General features: G+C 34.1%; 1 protein-coding gene across 4 annotated transcripts in view; it reads left to right on the forward strand.

Moving 5' to 3' along the window:
• LOC108359798 (protein rolling stone) overlaps positions 1 to 15,870 on the forward strand; it is a 127,794-nt gene extending 111,924 nt beyond the window's left edge. For all 4 annotated transcript variants that reach the window (XM_017611823.1, XM_017611825.1, XM_017611826.1 and 1 more), the window contains 4 exons: positions 8,149 to 8,377; positions 10,987 to 11,106; positions 14,452 to 14,635; positions 14,831 to 15,870. In XM_017611823.1, coding sequence (XP_017467312.1) covers positions 8,149 to 8,377; positions 10,987 to 11,106; positions 14,452 to 14,635; positions 14,831 to 15,197 — 900 coding nt within the window. In that variant the 3' untranslated portion in view covers positions 15,198 to 15,870. The remainder of the gene's footprint in view (positions 1 to 8,148; positions 8,378 to 10,986; positions 11,107 to 14,451; positions 14,636 to 14,830) is intronic.
• The last annotated feature ends 1,857 nt before the right edge of the window (positions 15,871 to 17,727 follow it).

Raw genomic sequence — 17,727 nt, forward strand, 5'->3', positions numbered from 1 at the left:
AAATACGAAATCCTCGATAAATCAGTAAATATTAAAGCTAGTTTTTTCAAAATTGATGGTTGCAACAATTCTTAACAAAAAAATATGTTTGTGATAAAATTTTGGAAAATGGTCGGGGCACCGCCCACTTATGATCACATCTATGTATATCGGTAACCGTTCTACCAATTTGTACCAAACTCGGTATGGTTATTGTACTTGCCACGTGAAAGCAAAACGTTGAAAATTATTGAAATCGGACTAAAATTACGGCCGCTTTTCATATAACGGTAAATTTCAGAAATGCTTGAAACTTCAATATTTTGAAATTTAAGGACGCTAATTTACTCAAAATTGATACACACCGGCTTACAATGTAGCGGTACCTGCGCCGGGTATTTAATGTTCGGCTCCGCCTGAACTTAGACTTTCTTACTTGTTTTATATAAGAATATTGTTTGCGCTTTCACCAAACCCACCAAAATCACGGATTCAAGCCAATGAAAACATTTAGACAAATTCAAAAACAATTCGTCTAAATTTCGAACTTTTTACTGTGAATTTTTAGAAAACTTTTGGGTATGCTGTTTCATAGCGTGAAATTACATACTTGTCCATTTTTTCTTTTTTAATACCCGAGCGCACTTGTGCATAAGGGTATATTAATTTTGTTCACATAACGGTTGTTTGTAACAGCCAAAACGAATCGAGATAGATATAGACAAATGTATACATAAATGATCAGGATGAAAAAAGAAATCGATTAAGCCATGTCTGTCTGTCCGTCCGTCTGTCCGTCTGTCCGTCCGTCCGTGTACACGATAACTCGAGCAAAAATTGAGATATCTCAACGAAATTTGGTATGTAGGTTTCCCTTAATCCAAGGTAGGTTGGTATTGAAAATGGGCGAAATCGGACTTTAACCACGCCCACTTCCCATATAACGGTAATTTCCAGAAATACGAAAACTGCGATATTTTAGTAACTACTGAAGATAATTCACTCAAAATTGATATTTACAATAATTTTTAGACGAAAAATAAGAATATTATAAATTTTTGGAAAATGGGCGTAGCCACGCCCACTTATGGTTACATGTGTATATCTTGGTAACCGCTGCACCAATTTCATCCAAACTTGGCAAATTTGTTGGCCTTGGTACATCATACTAAATGGCAGCAAATTTAAAAATCGGACAATAACCACGCCCACATCCCATATAACGGTAATTTAGAGAAATACAAAATCTTCGATAAATCAGTAAATATTAAAGCTAATTTATTCAAAATTGATGCTTGCAACAATTCTTTACCAAGAAATACGTTTATGGTAAAATTTTGGAAAATGGGCGTGGCACTTATATGTATACGGTAACCGTTCTACCAATTTGTACCAACCTCGGTATTTTTATTGTGCTTTCCACATTAAAGCAATGAGTTGAAAATTATTGAAATCGGACTAAAATTGAGGCCGGTTTTCGTATAACGGTAAATTTCAGAAATGCTTGAAACTTCAATATTTCGANATGTATACGGTAACCGTTCTACCAATTTGTACCAACCTCGGTATTTTTATTGTGCTTTCCACATTAAAGCAATGAGTTGAAAATTATTGAAATCGGACTAAAATTGAGGCCGGTTTTCGTATAACGGTAAATTTCAGAAATGCTTGAAACTTCAATATTTCGAAATTCGAAAAGTTTACTCAAAATTGATACACCCCGGCTTACCATCTAGCGGTAGGTTTCGGAAAGGTGAAAAAAACATATATTTAATAATTGCGCCGGGTATTTAATGTTCGGCTCCGTCCGAACTTAGACTTTCTTACTTGTTACCTTTGCCTTTATCCTTTTCTTCATTTGTGTACGTAGTCACCTTTACTTTCATTCTTGTATTGGTCTTTTTCTAAGTGTTATTCTTTAACCTTTTATTAGCAAATTTTTGTTAAATTAATACGATATGCATACACACAAAAAGCACTTGTTTCAGCACCAACCATTTCCGTTGCACCATTTCCTTTGCACCATTTCCGTTGCATCATTTCCGTTGCATACACGCAAGAAGTACTTGTTTCAGCCCCAACCATTTCCATTCCACCATTTCCGTTGCATCACTTCCGTTGCATAATTTCCGTTGCAACATTTCCGTGTGCCATTGCCGCTGAATTTGCCAATTTACTCCCAACCAACCAACCGCCACTAAAGAAGTTTCACTTCAAAAATGCAAATGCTCTAACTAAAATTTCGTTACACTCTTTCGTTTGACACCCATATTTTAATATTTCCTATAACTTGTGTATAAATTAACAAATTTTTACTTTTAAAACAGGCCGCCTCTTTCTTACCTCTTTCGTCTGGTACCCATATGGGGATACGTATTTGATCTACCTAATCCCATTAATTCAAATTTAATTTGATTTGTAAAAAGGTGGCAACTATCCTACATGTACTTAGTTAAGAAATAAATACTTAAAACATTATTTCGGTTGATAGCCATATTTAAATAATTGTTTTAACTTTTTAAATAATTCGAATTTAATTTTTAGCAGGTGGCAAGTTTTTTCGAAAAAGTAAAACCTTATACACATCTACAGGCCAAGCCCTTTAATTTGACACCTTACTTTTGGAAATCGAACGAACGGCATTGATTATTAAATAATTTGAACTAAATTTTTTAACAGGTAACAACTCTTTTCAAAAAAATTGATTATAACCCGAACTAAGTAGAATTCTCCTTTCTTTGTTGCCGGAAAAGAGGGGCGGAAGTATTTTTACGCAGAACTTCTTTCTGGACGAAAAATCCCTTCGCGTATTATATATATATATATATATATATACATAGATATCACAGCACTGAAAAAAAAAATCATTTTAAATTGATTTAATATTCGTAGATAGTGAACGTGAACACGAAATTTATTGAAAAAAAACTCATGGCCTTCATTAAAGTGTGGGAGCGCGAGATATTTTTTGCAAACATTTTGAGTGCAATGATTGTTGTGTTTTGTAATTATTAAACGAATGAGGAAATATTAGTGATATTCGCGCTTCTGTGTATTCGTTATTTCTTCCGTAAATGTAACTGGATGAGCGTGTGATTGTTGTTGCCCTGTGGGGAAAATCACCAGTTTTGAACTCGTGCGCTTCTAGTACATTTAGAACCACTACTAGTTCGCGATAAATTTCTTTTGCATGCAAACAACTGGCGAATTTAACACAGCGATGTCATAGGAATTGGAAATTGTCCCCCGTTGCATTACCTTTTCTATAGTTCAGAACCAGTCCTAAATTCGACATATGGGATCTAGTTCGTTTTGCACCCCATTTTCTATAGTTTCGAACCAGTTGTAAACGAAAAAAGTAACAAGATGGGTTTTGGGTTACCATGGTAGCAATTTTTATTATTTGCAGAGAAATTTATTTTCAATCTGAAATCAAATTTATTTGAATGAATGTAAATGATTTGTGCATTTGAAAACACGTTTACATACCTTTGGCTATACTATTAAATATTAGTTTTGTATTACCAAACTATGAAAAAGCATCTGCGACGTGCAGACTGGAAGCGTATTTGAACGAAAAACCCGCCAAGCAAAAATCTATTTAAAGTAAACAAGCACCCGCTGCATCCCTTTTTCAGTAGTTTGGAACTAGTTCAAAATTTCCAGATGAGTTCTAGTTCGTTCTGCATCCCTTTTTCTATAGTTTTGAACCAGTTCTAAATTCGTCATTTTAGATATAGATTTCTAAGATTGTTTTTTAAAAGTACCACATACCGCTGGTTCGGACTGGTTCGTTTTTGACGATAAAGATCTAGTACGGGACTACAAATTTGGTTCACCAGTTCGGGGTTTCCCTACAGGGTGTATGTGTATTTGTTGTACCGCTACCCTCCAGTACTGCTGGAGTCAATCGCTACTTTTGAACCGCTACTGCACCGACTCCAAGGTAAGTAGCTACTCTACTATGGAACCAGTCAGAAGTAGAATAGCGGAAAACTACGACAGAGGGCGCCCATAAATCACGCAAGTGGCTAGTGTGACCGCGGGCTTGTAAAAAATTGTAGCAGAAAAGAGACTTAAAATGTATCAATATGTATCACTTCTTTTCATTTAAGTATCAAACATCAATATGGAATAAAACCAATAATTTTTATGAAAAACCATTTTCCAAAACAATTTAACATTTATTGCACGAGCAAGTTGAAATTATTTCCCGAAAGCGATTTGCGTAATTTCAGTTGCAGTTACACCTTGCAATTTTTATTGCCAAAAGTGATTTCTGCAAATCTGCAAAAAGGGCTTTCTGACTGTTTACACGGGAAAGTAGACTTTCGATTTTGCATTTTGACAGCAAAATGCGTAGAAAAAGAGCTAGCATTCCCACGTTTAACCACACCTTTAGTCTGGTAAATTATGCTTATCAACCGCTGATTCGTAGCTTTTTTCCTAAAAAATTTAAGGAATTTTATTTACTCAAATGCGTTATGCCTTTCGGCAGCGGGCGAATTCAAAATTGGGTGAATATCGTACAGCTGATTGCAGTTTACCAACTACCAGAGAAGTTATCAAGCTTCCACCACGATAATTCCGTAACCGGTAAACCGATACTAAAATAATTTTACACAAACAAAATACATGGGGAAATTTACCGCAAAACTCCACATGCAAACACCGATGGCTTACCAACTGTCATTTTGACAAGCAGCATGATTGCAAGTTTTTGTGTGTGGGCATTTTGATATCTTAATATGTATAAGCATCTCAATTTCCGTGGTTAAAAATATTTAAATCTTAAAAAGCTTGCTGAATGACTTCCTAAATCGAAATCATAAATAATCCAATAGGGAAGAGATTCTTATTTTGACTTAATATTAATATTTCATCGATGGTGCCACCAGCACGCTTTCTTCTGTGTGAAAATATGGCTGTCAAACTATCAAATTGCCTGCAATAGATGTCAAGCAATAAGCGCTGACATATATTGCAGCCCATGAGAAATAGGCGGTATGCATTGGAAATATATTTTGTGACATGGTTATCACGACATTGGTGTTTTCCTGTAGAAACAGGGCCTTACCGAGCACCGAGTTACCAAGCCCTAATTTTTGTTATTGAACATAGCGAAAATAAAAAAATGCAACGCTATGATACTGTTGGTTTATTCCCTTTTTGACGTTTTTCGTCATGGACCATGAATCACAATACATGAAAGGTACGTTCAGTGAACGACAATGAAGTTTTGGATATATGTTGCCACAGGTGCACAACATGTTTTGTAATGCATACACATTTTTTTCTTTTGTAACAGATTTTTTTCTTTTGTATTTGGAAAAGTATCAAAACTAAATAAAAAGTATCTCTCCGAAATTCATCCAAAAAGGTATCACTTTTGATCCATTTGGATCAAAACGGTCAAACTGCAAGTGACTACTTTAGTAACTCCCGGTAATGCAGAGAGAGCCGATGGTGACTACCGCCTAGGACATTGCCTTGTAAAAGTAGTCGATGAAATACACTGCAATTAGTCGGTCGTTAATTGACGGTGTTTATCAGGTTGCTACCGATTCAGCAGTCCTGTAGTCACTCCCCCGTACTGCAGGGTAGCAACAACAAATCACACGCTCATTCAGTTATAATTAACTCTTTAAACGCTAGTGTTACATATATGTAACGCTCGAATTTCGCAGACTAATATTATTGTTATGAAAATTTTTATTAAATAACAAGGATTCGCGAGTGTTACATATAAGGGGATATAAAAAATGATTGATTTCAATCTGAATTCAATGTAAATCCTTGGGAGCATCGCGTAAAGTTCTTCTAACGTCGGATAGCAGAAAAGAGAAATTTCCCGACTCTGAGAGAAAATGTCAACAAATGTCCCGCAAAACTCGCGCATGCTGCCAAAAAAAAAAGATTTTAAATAAGGATGGAGAAATTCCAATCTCCTTTTCACACTTGATTTAAGGTGCCCTTATTAAATGTTATTGCATATTGCTTCAATGGTGCTATCATTTATTAACGCATTAAAGTGGGACTTTTATAAGCAAGGATCATTCCAAAGATACGAATGAAAATGTAAAATTTTAGCTAGCAATATGATATACATTTATATGCGCAAGAAATCCTCCCACCAAATTTTGGAACTTTTCCGCAACTAGGTCGCTATCATTACTTAACGCACTCTTTTATTCCACTAATACATAAGTACGGAAATACTCACATTGTTAAAAATTTTCATTCAATAATCATACAGTAAAAATAAGCTTGTACTTTTTAACTTAATTTAAATTACAAAAAAAAAATCCCAGTGTACACATAACTTTTGTAAACCTATTGTGATTTTACTACAATATAAAAATTTTGACCAGCCCTGCTCTACATTCTAATAGAATTGAATTAGAAAGGCAAAAACTAAGCATATTTCTCTTAAATAATTGCCAATCCAGGTTGAGATGTGATCAAATTTTTTAAGCCCATACACATACCCCGCGTAATATGATGCAATAATGCATACTTTTTGTGGACCGAAAAATAGTAGTGTAGACCGAAAAATAGAATGCCTCCATATGCTGTTGCCTTAAGGCCAGTATGCAGCTCTGAAGAAAAGCAAAAACTCCATATAAAATAACGTACAAGAAATGGCAAAAAATTTTCTTGTGTAAAATTTTCTTGAGGCCGTACGCAATTCTTAAGAAATTTGCTATGCTTTGTACTACGGTTTTCTAAAGTTGTTTTATATGCCTGTTCCATTATTTATTGAGGAAAGAGTGTTTCAAAAGGCTGGTTAAGTATCAGATGTCAAAATTCCTTGGACACACACACGAAATAATGGCAATTTTTTTCTTGACCGTTTTCTTGATAGCTGCGTACTGGCCTTAAAATACGGCTGTGCTGGAAATCGAATGTGCCTCATGTTCAAGGCCTTGCAAGTGCTTCTGGTATTTTGACATTCAGGAAATCAGCAACTCATTTTTATATTTTTTTTAAATAGTAAAAAATCTGCAATGCATGTAAATTGTTTTTTTTTAATAAACTAATCGTGATTTCGTTACTACAAAAAATGTTGCCTTCTCATTGCCCTCTTCTTAGTATTTATACGTAGTGGGCAATGAGAAGGTAACATTTTTCGGTAGAAATAAAAACACCATAAGTTTTTATACGCCGGTAGATTATTCAACTCGTAAACAGAAAATGAGTGGACATTACTTTTTCAATCATCGAAAAATTTTATTTCATATCTGTTATTCAAAAGTTACTCATAGGCCATGGTACAATAAGGTTGTGTAATTTGCCCAACAAGTCGCCAACCATTGCATACGGCTAAATACAACGAAACTTTCAAGGTTAGTCCCATATTTTTATTGAAGTTCTGATTATTCGAGTAGGATTGCAGAGCATATGTTAAAAATCCCAAGTTTAAAAGGCAACGAAACTGCAGGAGTGGTATGTATAGTTAGGCGTGCGAAGAATAACAAGTGAGGCACAGCCTACTTACAGTTGGTCAATATTTGCTTCTGATGCCATATTTTATTTAAATATGTGCTTGAAAAGTACCTGCCTGCCGTGTCAACGAGCTGTACACAGTTAAAAACAAGTTGAAATCGGCTTAAACGTGACATTGCTACTTTGTTTGCCTCTATTAGGGTCATTGGACAAAACAAACTTTGAAAGGCTGACTGCCTGTATGTATTAGCATGGCCCCTAAAAGTGTTCTGAAAAATATTAAACCATCACAGATGTATCCATTATGACCTCAACATTTTGGAGGTGTGCCAGTAGTTAAAGGTACGCAAGGAATCCAACGCTGCGTTGTTCACCTTGAGAATGCTTGATGCCAGTTGATTTTGTTTTAGTGTCGATGTGAATTTCTCATGCCAAGACAGTGTATTCGTAGATAGTAAAGACCCACTCATCACACGATCCAAGCAATACCAAATATGGCAATTGTTTACGAATAAAATATATAGCGTAATGAATAAAGGCTACGGTTGTGGCCATCAGTTGACGCTTAACCGCATTACTAATTAAACAGTCATTAAAAATTTATAACAAATTACACATCTACAATCCGTTCTAAGTACTCTTTGTATGTATTCGTTTGCAATGCTAATGTCTTTTTTTATTTTAATTTTCTTTTACAAAAATGTAATTTTCTTATCCTTACAGTGGCAGAGTCGCACCAAAAGTGTTGCATATTTAATTTATCGGTGGCTTATTGCGCTATTCTTCATCGCCGTCGTCATAGATTCAATGCTCGAAAAGGAGGAGGGTTCATCAACTAATTTCTGGCTGTATTTCATTTACCTAACCAACTGGGGTGTCATGTTTTGCATGCTTACGAATGTAATGGGCGCAATATTGGTGACCACATGGCATTTTCATCCAGAATATGCGGGTTGGTAAATAAAAAATTAGTATATTTTATTGTTATTTGCAAAATTTATAAATACATATACATACATACATATAGTTACGGTGACCATATTTATGAGAGCCGAATATAAGATAAAAAATAATTTTGCCAATTTGTTCCACAACAAGTACAGATCTTAAAGCCTTCTTCATTGATCCTAGATGTACTACCCCTGATACAGTACCCTTATAGTAACATAAAGAATTTGTAGGACTGAAAGAAGTCTGATGAGGAAATGTGGTGAATAGCTATCACTTCTACCATTTTTTCAAATTATTGTTGCTTTTCCACAATAAAAATTTTCATTCAAAACGACCTCGAGCTCAATATAAATTGTTGAATATAATTGTTATAAAGGCCAAAAAATAACAAAAACAAGTAAAATTACAATATTCTACGTTTAGGGCGAACTTTTGATGCAGTGTACTTTTATTTCACACGTAGACCATGAATCTACAGTCTTGCCTGCCACTAAATTTCATCTGGGATCATTCTGTCATCTTGGATTTTAAGTTTTTTTTGTATTTTTTTGCGATTAGCAAGCTTATTTTGCATTTTTTCATAAAAAACGACTGAATACAAATTTGTAGACAATTTAATTTTCCATGCTTTTAATATATGAGTTTTTTAAAAAGTTGCAAACACGTAGCATATTCAAATGCCAAAGTTGAAGAGAATTCGATTCTCCATAACTCTTGTACGAACATTATTTTTGTGCGACGCTTAGATCACGACCGGGAACGTATAAACATAGCTATGTAAGGGAAGCGGCGTCAAATTCATTTCCACATCACGTCAAATTCTTTAGGACGGATTACAAAGATTAAGGTCTTAAAATGATCGCAAAGATGTCCCCTGTTGAAAACAGTGTGGCCTTTTGAAAAACTCAACATGGCGTCTCAAATATGGCATCAAAACTAACCGTAAATTAAATTTTGCTTTACAACTTTTGTGCCATCGGAAAACCCAACTCTAAAAGAGAAAATTCTCTTAAGCTTTGGCATTTGAGTATGCTAGGCATTTTCAAAAGAAATTGTTGACAAATGGCGAAATGGCGAATTACAAAATAAGCAAAATAAGTTTGCAAATCGCAAAAAACCGTAAAAAACTAAAATCCGAGATGGCGGAATGTTCCCGTATGAAAGTTAGGGGCAAGACTGTGGATTGTCATGAGCTATGTGTCAAATAGAAGTAAACTGCATCAACAGTTCGCTACTACCAATTTTTTTCTTGTACCGATTTGATCTAAACTTATCTGGCTAAAATTTAACTTGTCAGTTATAATTTTACGTTGGAAAAACCACAATTACTTTAAAATTTGGGGAGGTTTAAAAATATTGTAGCCATATTTGACTTCGAAGGATAGAAGTACATCAAGTGCCATTAAAACACATTAAATTTTCCACTGCCTTATAGGCGATTATGACCACTTTGTGAATAACTGCATGAAAATGCTGAACTTTAGGGCTTTTGAGGCACGTCTTTCCGTTGCGCGAATTTAAAATTTTTTCGCAGGGCACGTTTTTATGACCCAAGGAACATTTCTAGGGAGAGTCTTGCTTTGTAGCTTAAAAATAAAATAATGTAAAAAAAAATATTTTTTAAAAACAAGCTTTTATTTAACCTGTACAATCAAAGGAATAAAATGAAGTAGTGTAACAAAAGATTTTTTAGCCCGAAAATTTTGTCAAAACTGCACTAAAATGAATAAAATAAAATAAGTTAAGGTCTCGTTAAAGTAAAGTAAAAGCCATTAAGTGAAAGGACTTATTCAAACTCGAATGAAAATTACTAACTATTTGTACTAATTTACTTCGGTTTTAAAAAAGCTTGTCGCGCGAATAGCAAACCGGCATTTAAATATCTGCATACATACATACCTAACCAATTATGCGTGTACGCTGAATTCGCCGACAAGCTTCTTTTAAAAACGAAGTAAATTAGTACAAATTGTTAGTAATTTTCATTAGAGTTTGAATAACTCCTTTCACTTAATGGCCTTTAGTAACTTTAACGAGACCTTAACTTATTTTATTTTATTAATTTTAGTGCAGTTTTGACAAAATTTTCGTGCTAAAAAATCTTTTGTTACAGTACTTCATTTTATTCCTTTGATTGTACAGGTTAAATAAAAGCTTGTTTTTAAAAAATATTTTTTTTACATTGTTTTATTTTCATATTTTTAGTCCATTTATAAAAGCGTTGTATATTAAAAAGTGTTATTTTATTTTATTTAAAAAATTTTGCAATAGATATTAAAATAATTCAACTTGCAATGAAAGAGAACAGAAGACTTGGCAAGCAAAATGTTGTTTGCTTACGTTTTGTATAAACATACATATGTACATATAACAGCAGTTAATTTTATTTAAAGAAATGGCGTGTCGTCCATTTCCGCTGTAGCATGGCATATATTTATTTTTTATATATTTATAAATTTCCGCGATTTGCGCGGGATGACCAATTTAAATAAAAGCTTATAAAAAGTCTCTCCATACAACTAAGGCGCAGTCTAATAAACATATAAAAGTTAATTCATACATACATATTTACAAAAACATCTAAAAACCAATAACGATTTTCTTTTACAGATAAACTTCTGAATATGGAGTCGTTGACTAGTCCATTTGTTATTTACTGGGGCATGCACATAGTGTCTCTAGTCCTGTCAATAGTGATAACCGTTATTTATTGGAGTGTGCTATATAATGGTAACTAACTGCCTGTATATTTACATATCGGTACCTTAATATATTACAAAACTTTATAAAAACTAAAGTTCTTAAGTTGAGAATTTCTTCAAAATCCTGGGTTTTAATAAACGCTGAGACTAAGGTATTGGTGTAGTAGTTGTTTTTGTATTCTTTTAAAGCGTTAGTGAGAGTTTCAAAAGAAAATGAGTTAGAGCTAAGGTAACGATATGTCGCTCGTTTAATAATATACAGATGTAACTCAAAATTTTAATTTTTTGAGATTTTATGATATATTAAAATAACCTGCTGATGAGATCATGCTCAGTCTTATAGAATACTCGATAAGACAAAAATGGCGGAAATAGATGTATTTGCATCTGCTTTCTATAAACACGCGACGCTAAGCTGATACAAATGAAGTGATCAAATTCGATGTTCCACCAGCTCTATTCAATAAAAAGGCTTCGATTTTTAAAATTAAAGTGAATCAATACAAAATAAATCTGTATTTCACTAACAGAGAAATATATTCTTTGTTATTGTTTAATCATAAAGGGGCTTATTTTGGACATGGCTCACTATACTAGAAAAATCTTTGAAGTTTAATATAAAACATTTTCTATTTAATTCCCTTTCTTAGAAATTATTTTGTATTGTGATGCTTATGATTTAAACTTGAATCACTTTATTATTAAAAGTGAGGAGGAATATAGATTATTTTAAACAATATCTTTAAAGTGGCTATGTATGATTTAGAGGCTGTTCTGCAATGTCCTAGGGGATATACTTCTTCATTTTATTACAAATCAAAACTAAATTGCTACAACTTTACCGTGACAGAATTGACTAGAAATAATCCAAAGCGGCATACGATAATGTACATTGTTATTTTTGGTCAGAGTGTGATGCAAAACGAAGGGCTGTTGAGATAGGTTCATGTGTATGGCTTTATTTGATATTTTACTCCGATAATTGCTGCGGGCAAAATAAGAACAAGTATATAGCCTCTTTGTATTTATTTGCTGTACAAACATTAAAAATAAAAAGTATTACACATAAGTTCTTAATCAGAGGCCATACGCAAAATGAAGCCGATAGTGTGCATAGCCTCATATACCCTGATCAGTATGCAGCTTTAATTAAGAATGCGGAAAAAACTAACCCACCTTTAAGAGTGCACGAGTTGAGTTTCAGATCATTTTATGACTTAAAAGCTTTACAAGAGGAATGCGGGTAAAATTTGAATACCAATACAGATGAAAATAATTTAATTTGTCAATGTTATTGTGGCTTGTTAACATTTTATTTTTAATATTTTTATTGAGCTTTGTACCACGATTGTTTATTAGGAAAAATTGAAAAAGCAACAAAGTCTAAGCGGTAGAAGTTATAGCACTATTTCGGAGATCACCACATCTCCTCATCAGACTTCTTTTTCTTCCCTGGTGAAGTCTAGAAAAAGAAGTCTGATGAGGAGATGTGGTGATCTCCGAAATAGTGCTATAACATCTACCGCTTAGACTTTGTTGCTTTTTCAATTTTTCCTAATAAACAATCGTGGTACAAAGCTCAATAAAAATATTAAAAAGAAAATAATTTAAATTGGAATGAAATAAAAATGTTAAAAATGACTAAGCAACATGGTTCTACATTTTTTTATAAAACATCATACAAAGAGGAAAATTTCAAAGCAGTTAATGCACGAAACAAAAGGAAAAAAATGAAACTCATTACGACAATAGCGCTTGAACCAGCATATCCAGAAAAGCAGGTGTTGAGTGAAAATAAAAAAAAGATTTAAGAGATCTTCTGTCAAAAGGATTAATTCTTTCTTTCTACGAAAACTTTTATAATTCTATATTATAAGTTTTTTGTCTTCTGTAAAGATTTACCTTTGTTTTAACTCTATTTAAAAAATTTATAATTTTTCACCTATCCCAACTTGAATTGTGGTTTAAGTTATGCTCTGATTAAATACCACATAAAATGCTTATGTTACGAATTTACTTTTAATTAATAATTAAGTTTGGGTAATTAATAAGTTAATTTAACTCATATTTTCCATCTCTATTTATATTTAGTCGTTGCTTTGTTGAGTATGATCGAATAATAACTAATAACTATTTTAAGCAGGAGTATTTAAAAAATATTTTTCCATCATTGATTGTTTCATAAAAATGCAAATTATTTTTTAAAATAAAATGTAATATTTAGAAATACACCGTATGAAATTACTTTTGGCGGAATAAATTTTTAATAATAAAGTGAATTAACTCTGAATGAAAAATGTAAGGCCAAAATTAAGCGTCTTCTTCTAATTAATAAGAATATTTCTACAACAATCTACTAATTTAATAATTGTAATTTATTTTCCTAAATTCAAAATTGACGTGACTCTTTCGGTGTCATCGTAATTTGCTGTTGAATTAAACTTTTTAAAATGATACAACTTTGTTTGCGTTTTCTCAAAAAATTAAAATTTTGACTTACATCTATATACTACTAAACGTGCGATGTATATGTATATTACTAATGTATTTAATTTTACGCACAGATTAAGTTATTTCATTTGTCCAAAACAACCATATATATTTAAGAAATCAAGATCATTGACAAGGCCCAAAGGCTCAAAGGTAAAATTGATGTTTTTGAATATAGGCGTACCCAGAATGGAAATTTATGGCTGGGGGGCTGTGGGTCGAAAATATTAAGCTAGTATTTCAGGTTATTATTTGTTTATATATATATATATATGTAGGGACAAATTGGAAGTAAGGATGGCGGCTATAGCCCTGCCCCTTCCCCTACCAAGCTACTCCCATGTTTTTGAAGTTCCTTATCGCAACGCGGCCAAATTTCGTGATATCGATGTTTTTACGAGTGATGTTGCATCCCTAACTTTAGATCTAGGTGCGCGATATGTAGTTGTGTGTGAAGTGTTGTTTTATTACACTAAATTTTAGGAGTCTTGGTACTGCGACTATAAAATTTCAAACAGTTCGAGCTTTGATGTTTGAGGAAAAGATATTTATTTTAAAAGGCCAAATATCTCGTATATAGTATTTACAGACGCCTCAGGAAAAAATAGGGGTTGGGATGCAAACAACAAAATTTTCGTGGTCTCTCCATTTACATAAAAAAATCAAAAATTCTATTTCTTCGTGATGTAGAGACTCATATAAAACTCATATTAACCTTTGAGTGAAAATATAACACAACTGGACTATGACTTTGCTTAGCGAAAATGGTTACTCTATTGCGGAAACAAATTTTAATTTGTTAGGTTTTGTTGATCATTTGAAATTTAGTATATCAATGTGATTAAACTGTCCCAAATTTTCGTTTTCTAATTAAAATTTGCAGCGGCTGAGAGTTCCTTGAATGCAACCAACGTGCTGACACATGCTTTCAATTCAATATTCATGTTCATTGATTTGCTGATTGTGGCGCATCCGCTCCGGCTACTCCACATGTTTCTACCAGTAACATTTGGTCTTATTTTTGCGATTTTCTCCGTAATATATCAGAAGTGTGGCGGCAAGAACAGGTGAATAAGCGAATCAAAACATTTTATATATTTAGGGCCAAATTCACAGTGCGTAGTAAACTCAGAATCGGCAGTTAACTACAGATTTTAAGTACCAAAATCCGTAGTTAACTGCCGATTCTGAGTTAACTACGCACTGTGAATTTGGCCCTTAGTCAAAATATGTATTTTTCTCACTGAACTTACACAATCTAGGAGAGGGAAGCCGTACATTTATCACGTGATCGATTGGCGGGAACCGATAAGCGCTACCCTCGTAGTGATTGGTGTGCTGCTGTTCACCTGCTTCATTTACATGGTGCTCTTTACCATTTATAAGCTGCGCACTTTGCTCTACAGGCGTATTAATAATGCATCCTATTATTTACCAACAACAACGCCGAACGCGAGTAGTTTCAGCATAGAAAAGTCGGCGAATGGTACTTTACCTAAAACCGTTAAAGGTAACGGCATTCAACATTCACCTTCAGGCATCTCGATGGTGTTGGGCAACTTCAATAGGGCAGCTGGCTATCAAAATCAGGCGTTTACGTCGAGTAGTGAGAAGCCGGATAAACTTTAAGCGATGGGAGAAGGCAAACAGGGAAACTCAGAGCTTATCTAAATACATAATTAGTTTTTATACTTAGTTACGAAGCATTTAATTTGTTAGTAATAATAACATTTGAACGTGAACCGAGCTATGAAATTAACTGAGTCATTTTTATAACTAGTGTATGTATGTAAAAATTATTTTAAATGAGCTGTCATAGTAAATAGTACATTAATATGCGATGAATTTTAGCCAATGTGGTAATTAGATATAAAGTTCTTTTATTTGCACCATTACATTTGGCGTTGCTTATTTTTTTTAGTTTGGCTGACTCCCAAAACGCACCAATACAATGTCCGTATATTGTTCTACTGCGGTATTTAAAATGTTTGTATATGCAGAGTTGCGAAATTTTGTATCCATACACATTGCATATTTTGAATATTTAATATAGCAATGATAATCCTTTCGGAATTTTCCATATTTAAAACACCAATGGTAACCAAATACAAACGAAGCACCAATTTAGTTTCTGATGCACTGCGTTTCGTTAACTCTTCGGATACGTTATGAAACATTAACCTTTATATGGATGCAAAGCAATTGACGTTTTGGAAATCAGCCGTTTATTTTAACTTCTGTAAGGAAACGGTCGTACGAAAATAATAAACCTCATATGAAAATAATTCTACAAGAAAAAGCGGAAACTTAATGAAGATCTTAAGATCGGGAGAAAATTGCTGTAAGAACTTACGTAAGTATTTATGCCCCATTTTAAATTTAAAACAGCTGATATCTGAAGTGCGAGAAGAAACGTGTTGAGGGGGTCGCCTTTCATGTGGATTGGGCAGATTACACTTAAATTCCAGTTGTCGGGCATGCGTTCATCCGACCATATTCTGCCTAAGAGTTGATGCATGCACCTTATCAACTCCTCGCCACCGTACTTGAATAGCTCAGCTGGCAGGCTGTCAGCTCCAGCAGCTTTGTTGTTTTTCAGCCGCGTTATTGCTATTCGTACCTCGTCAAGGTCAGGCTGAGGAACATCGACTCCGTCATCATCGACTGGGGTTATTCTTCTCCACAACTATCCGTGCTGCTACCATTCAGTATCGTGGAAAAGTGTTCCCTCCATAATTAAAGTACGTTCTGAACATCGGTAACTAGGTCGCCATTGTTGTCTTACAGGAATACGCCCTGGTCTTGAAACCTTCCGTAAGTCGCCTTACTCTCTGGTAAAATTTTCGGGCATTCTTCCTGTTGGCCAGCATTTCAAGCTCTTCGCACTCACGTATTTCGGCCTCTCTCTTCTTATTGAAGCAAATACGTCTCGCTTTCCTCTTCAGATCCCTATAGCGGTCCTACATAGCGCGCGTTGCGCCCGATCGCAGCGTGGCCCTGTAGGCAGCATCTTTTTTCTCTGCAGCATCCTGACACTCCTTATCGTACCAGTGGCTCAAAGTTGGAAAAAAGCCCTTATTCCTGATAATATGAAGGTTTAAAACGTCCCTTATATAAAATGGGCCCACTCGTATCATCCCACGACGAGCACGCGTTTAGTACATTCAAGGCTTTTCTTCGCGGAAATCGAATAAAAATGCTGCCGGAAAACTTCAAAATGCATCTTGTGGTTCAATGTTACCACAACTATAGAGATTAAAGTTTGGTGAATTAAAAACTGGAAAGGGGAAAATAGCCAAAGATTCAAAGTACAAGTATTTCATATAACACCGTGCGACAGTCAATTTCACACACGAAAAAATGAAAATATTTATAAAACTGGGGGCCAAATATAGTAAAACTGCGTTTTTAGTTTTTCTCTCTGACGTCAGGATTTTTTTAAAAGGACTTTGAAAATTCTAGAATATGATTGAATAAAAAAATTAGGACGAAATTCGAGGATGTGGTAGTTTACATGTTAGTCATTGACATATATTTTTTTTCAAAAATATATATTGGAAATTTCTAAAGATATTCAAGGACAAAGTTTTGAAAGGACATTTTCAACACTTATTCGTCCTGGTGCACCAAAAAAGTATTTTCTTTTTCAATTCTACAGAATTTTTGCTTTTGACTGATACCCATGTTGTTACTCTACAATGCACGAAATCTTTTGAATAATTTTTTTTTATACAATCATATCCTAGAAATTTCAAAGTCTTTAAAAAAACCCCCTGGCATCAGAAAGAAAAATTAAAAATGCAGTTATACTGTATTTGGCGCATAATTTTGTGAATACAGTGAAACCTCTCCTAACGGACACCTCTATTAGACGGGCATCTCCCTTGGGCGGACATTTTTTCCTATACCAAGTTTTAAGTATAAATTTCGGAACAAATTACTCTCTCTTAAGCGGACACTCTCTTGGCCGGATGCGGACAGTTATTTTGCATAAAATTGACACAAAAACTCTATTGGGCGGACGCGAACCTCTTATCAACGGACATTAAGATTTCTTTTCATAACAAATCAAACAAAAACCTCCGTTGAGCGGACGCGAACTCCTCATAGGCGGACTACTAAATGGAAAAAGGGGACTTCCCGCACAAAATGTGATTGT

This window comes from Rhagoletis zephyria, unplaced genomic scaffold (genome assembly GCF_001687245.7).
Source record: "Rhagoletis zephyria isolate East Lansing unplaced genomic scaffold, Rhagoletis_zephyria_1.1 Rzeph_scaffold_00462, whole genome shotgun sequence".
Classification (NCBI taxonomy): Eukaryota; Metazoa; Arthropoda; class Insecta; order Diptera; family Tephritidae; genus Rhagoletis; species Rhagoletis zephyria.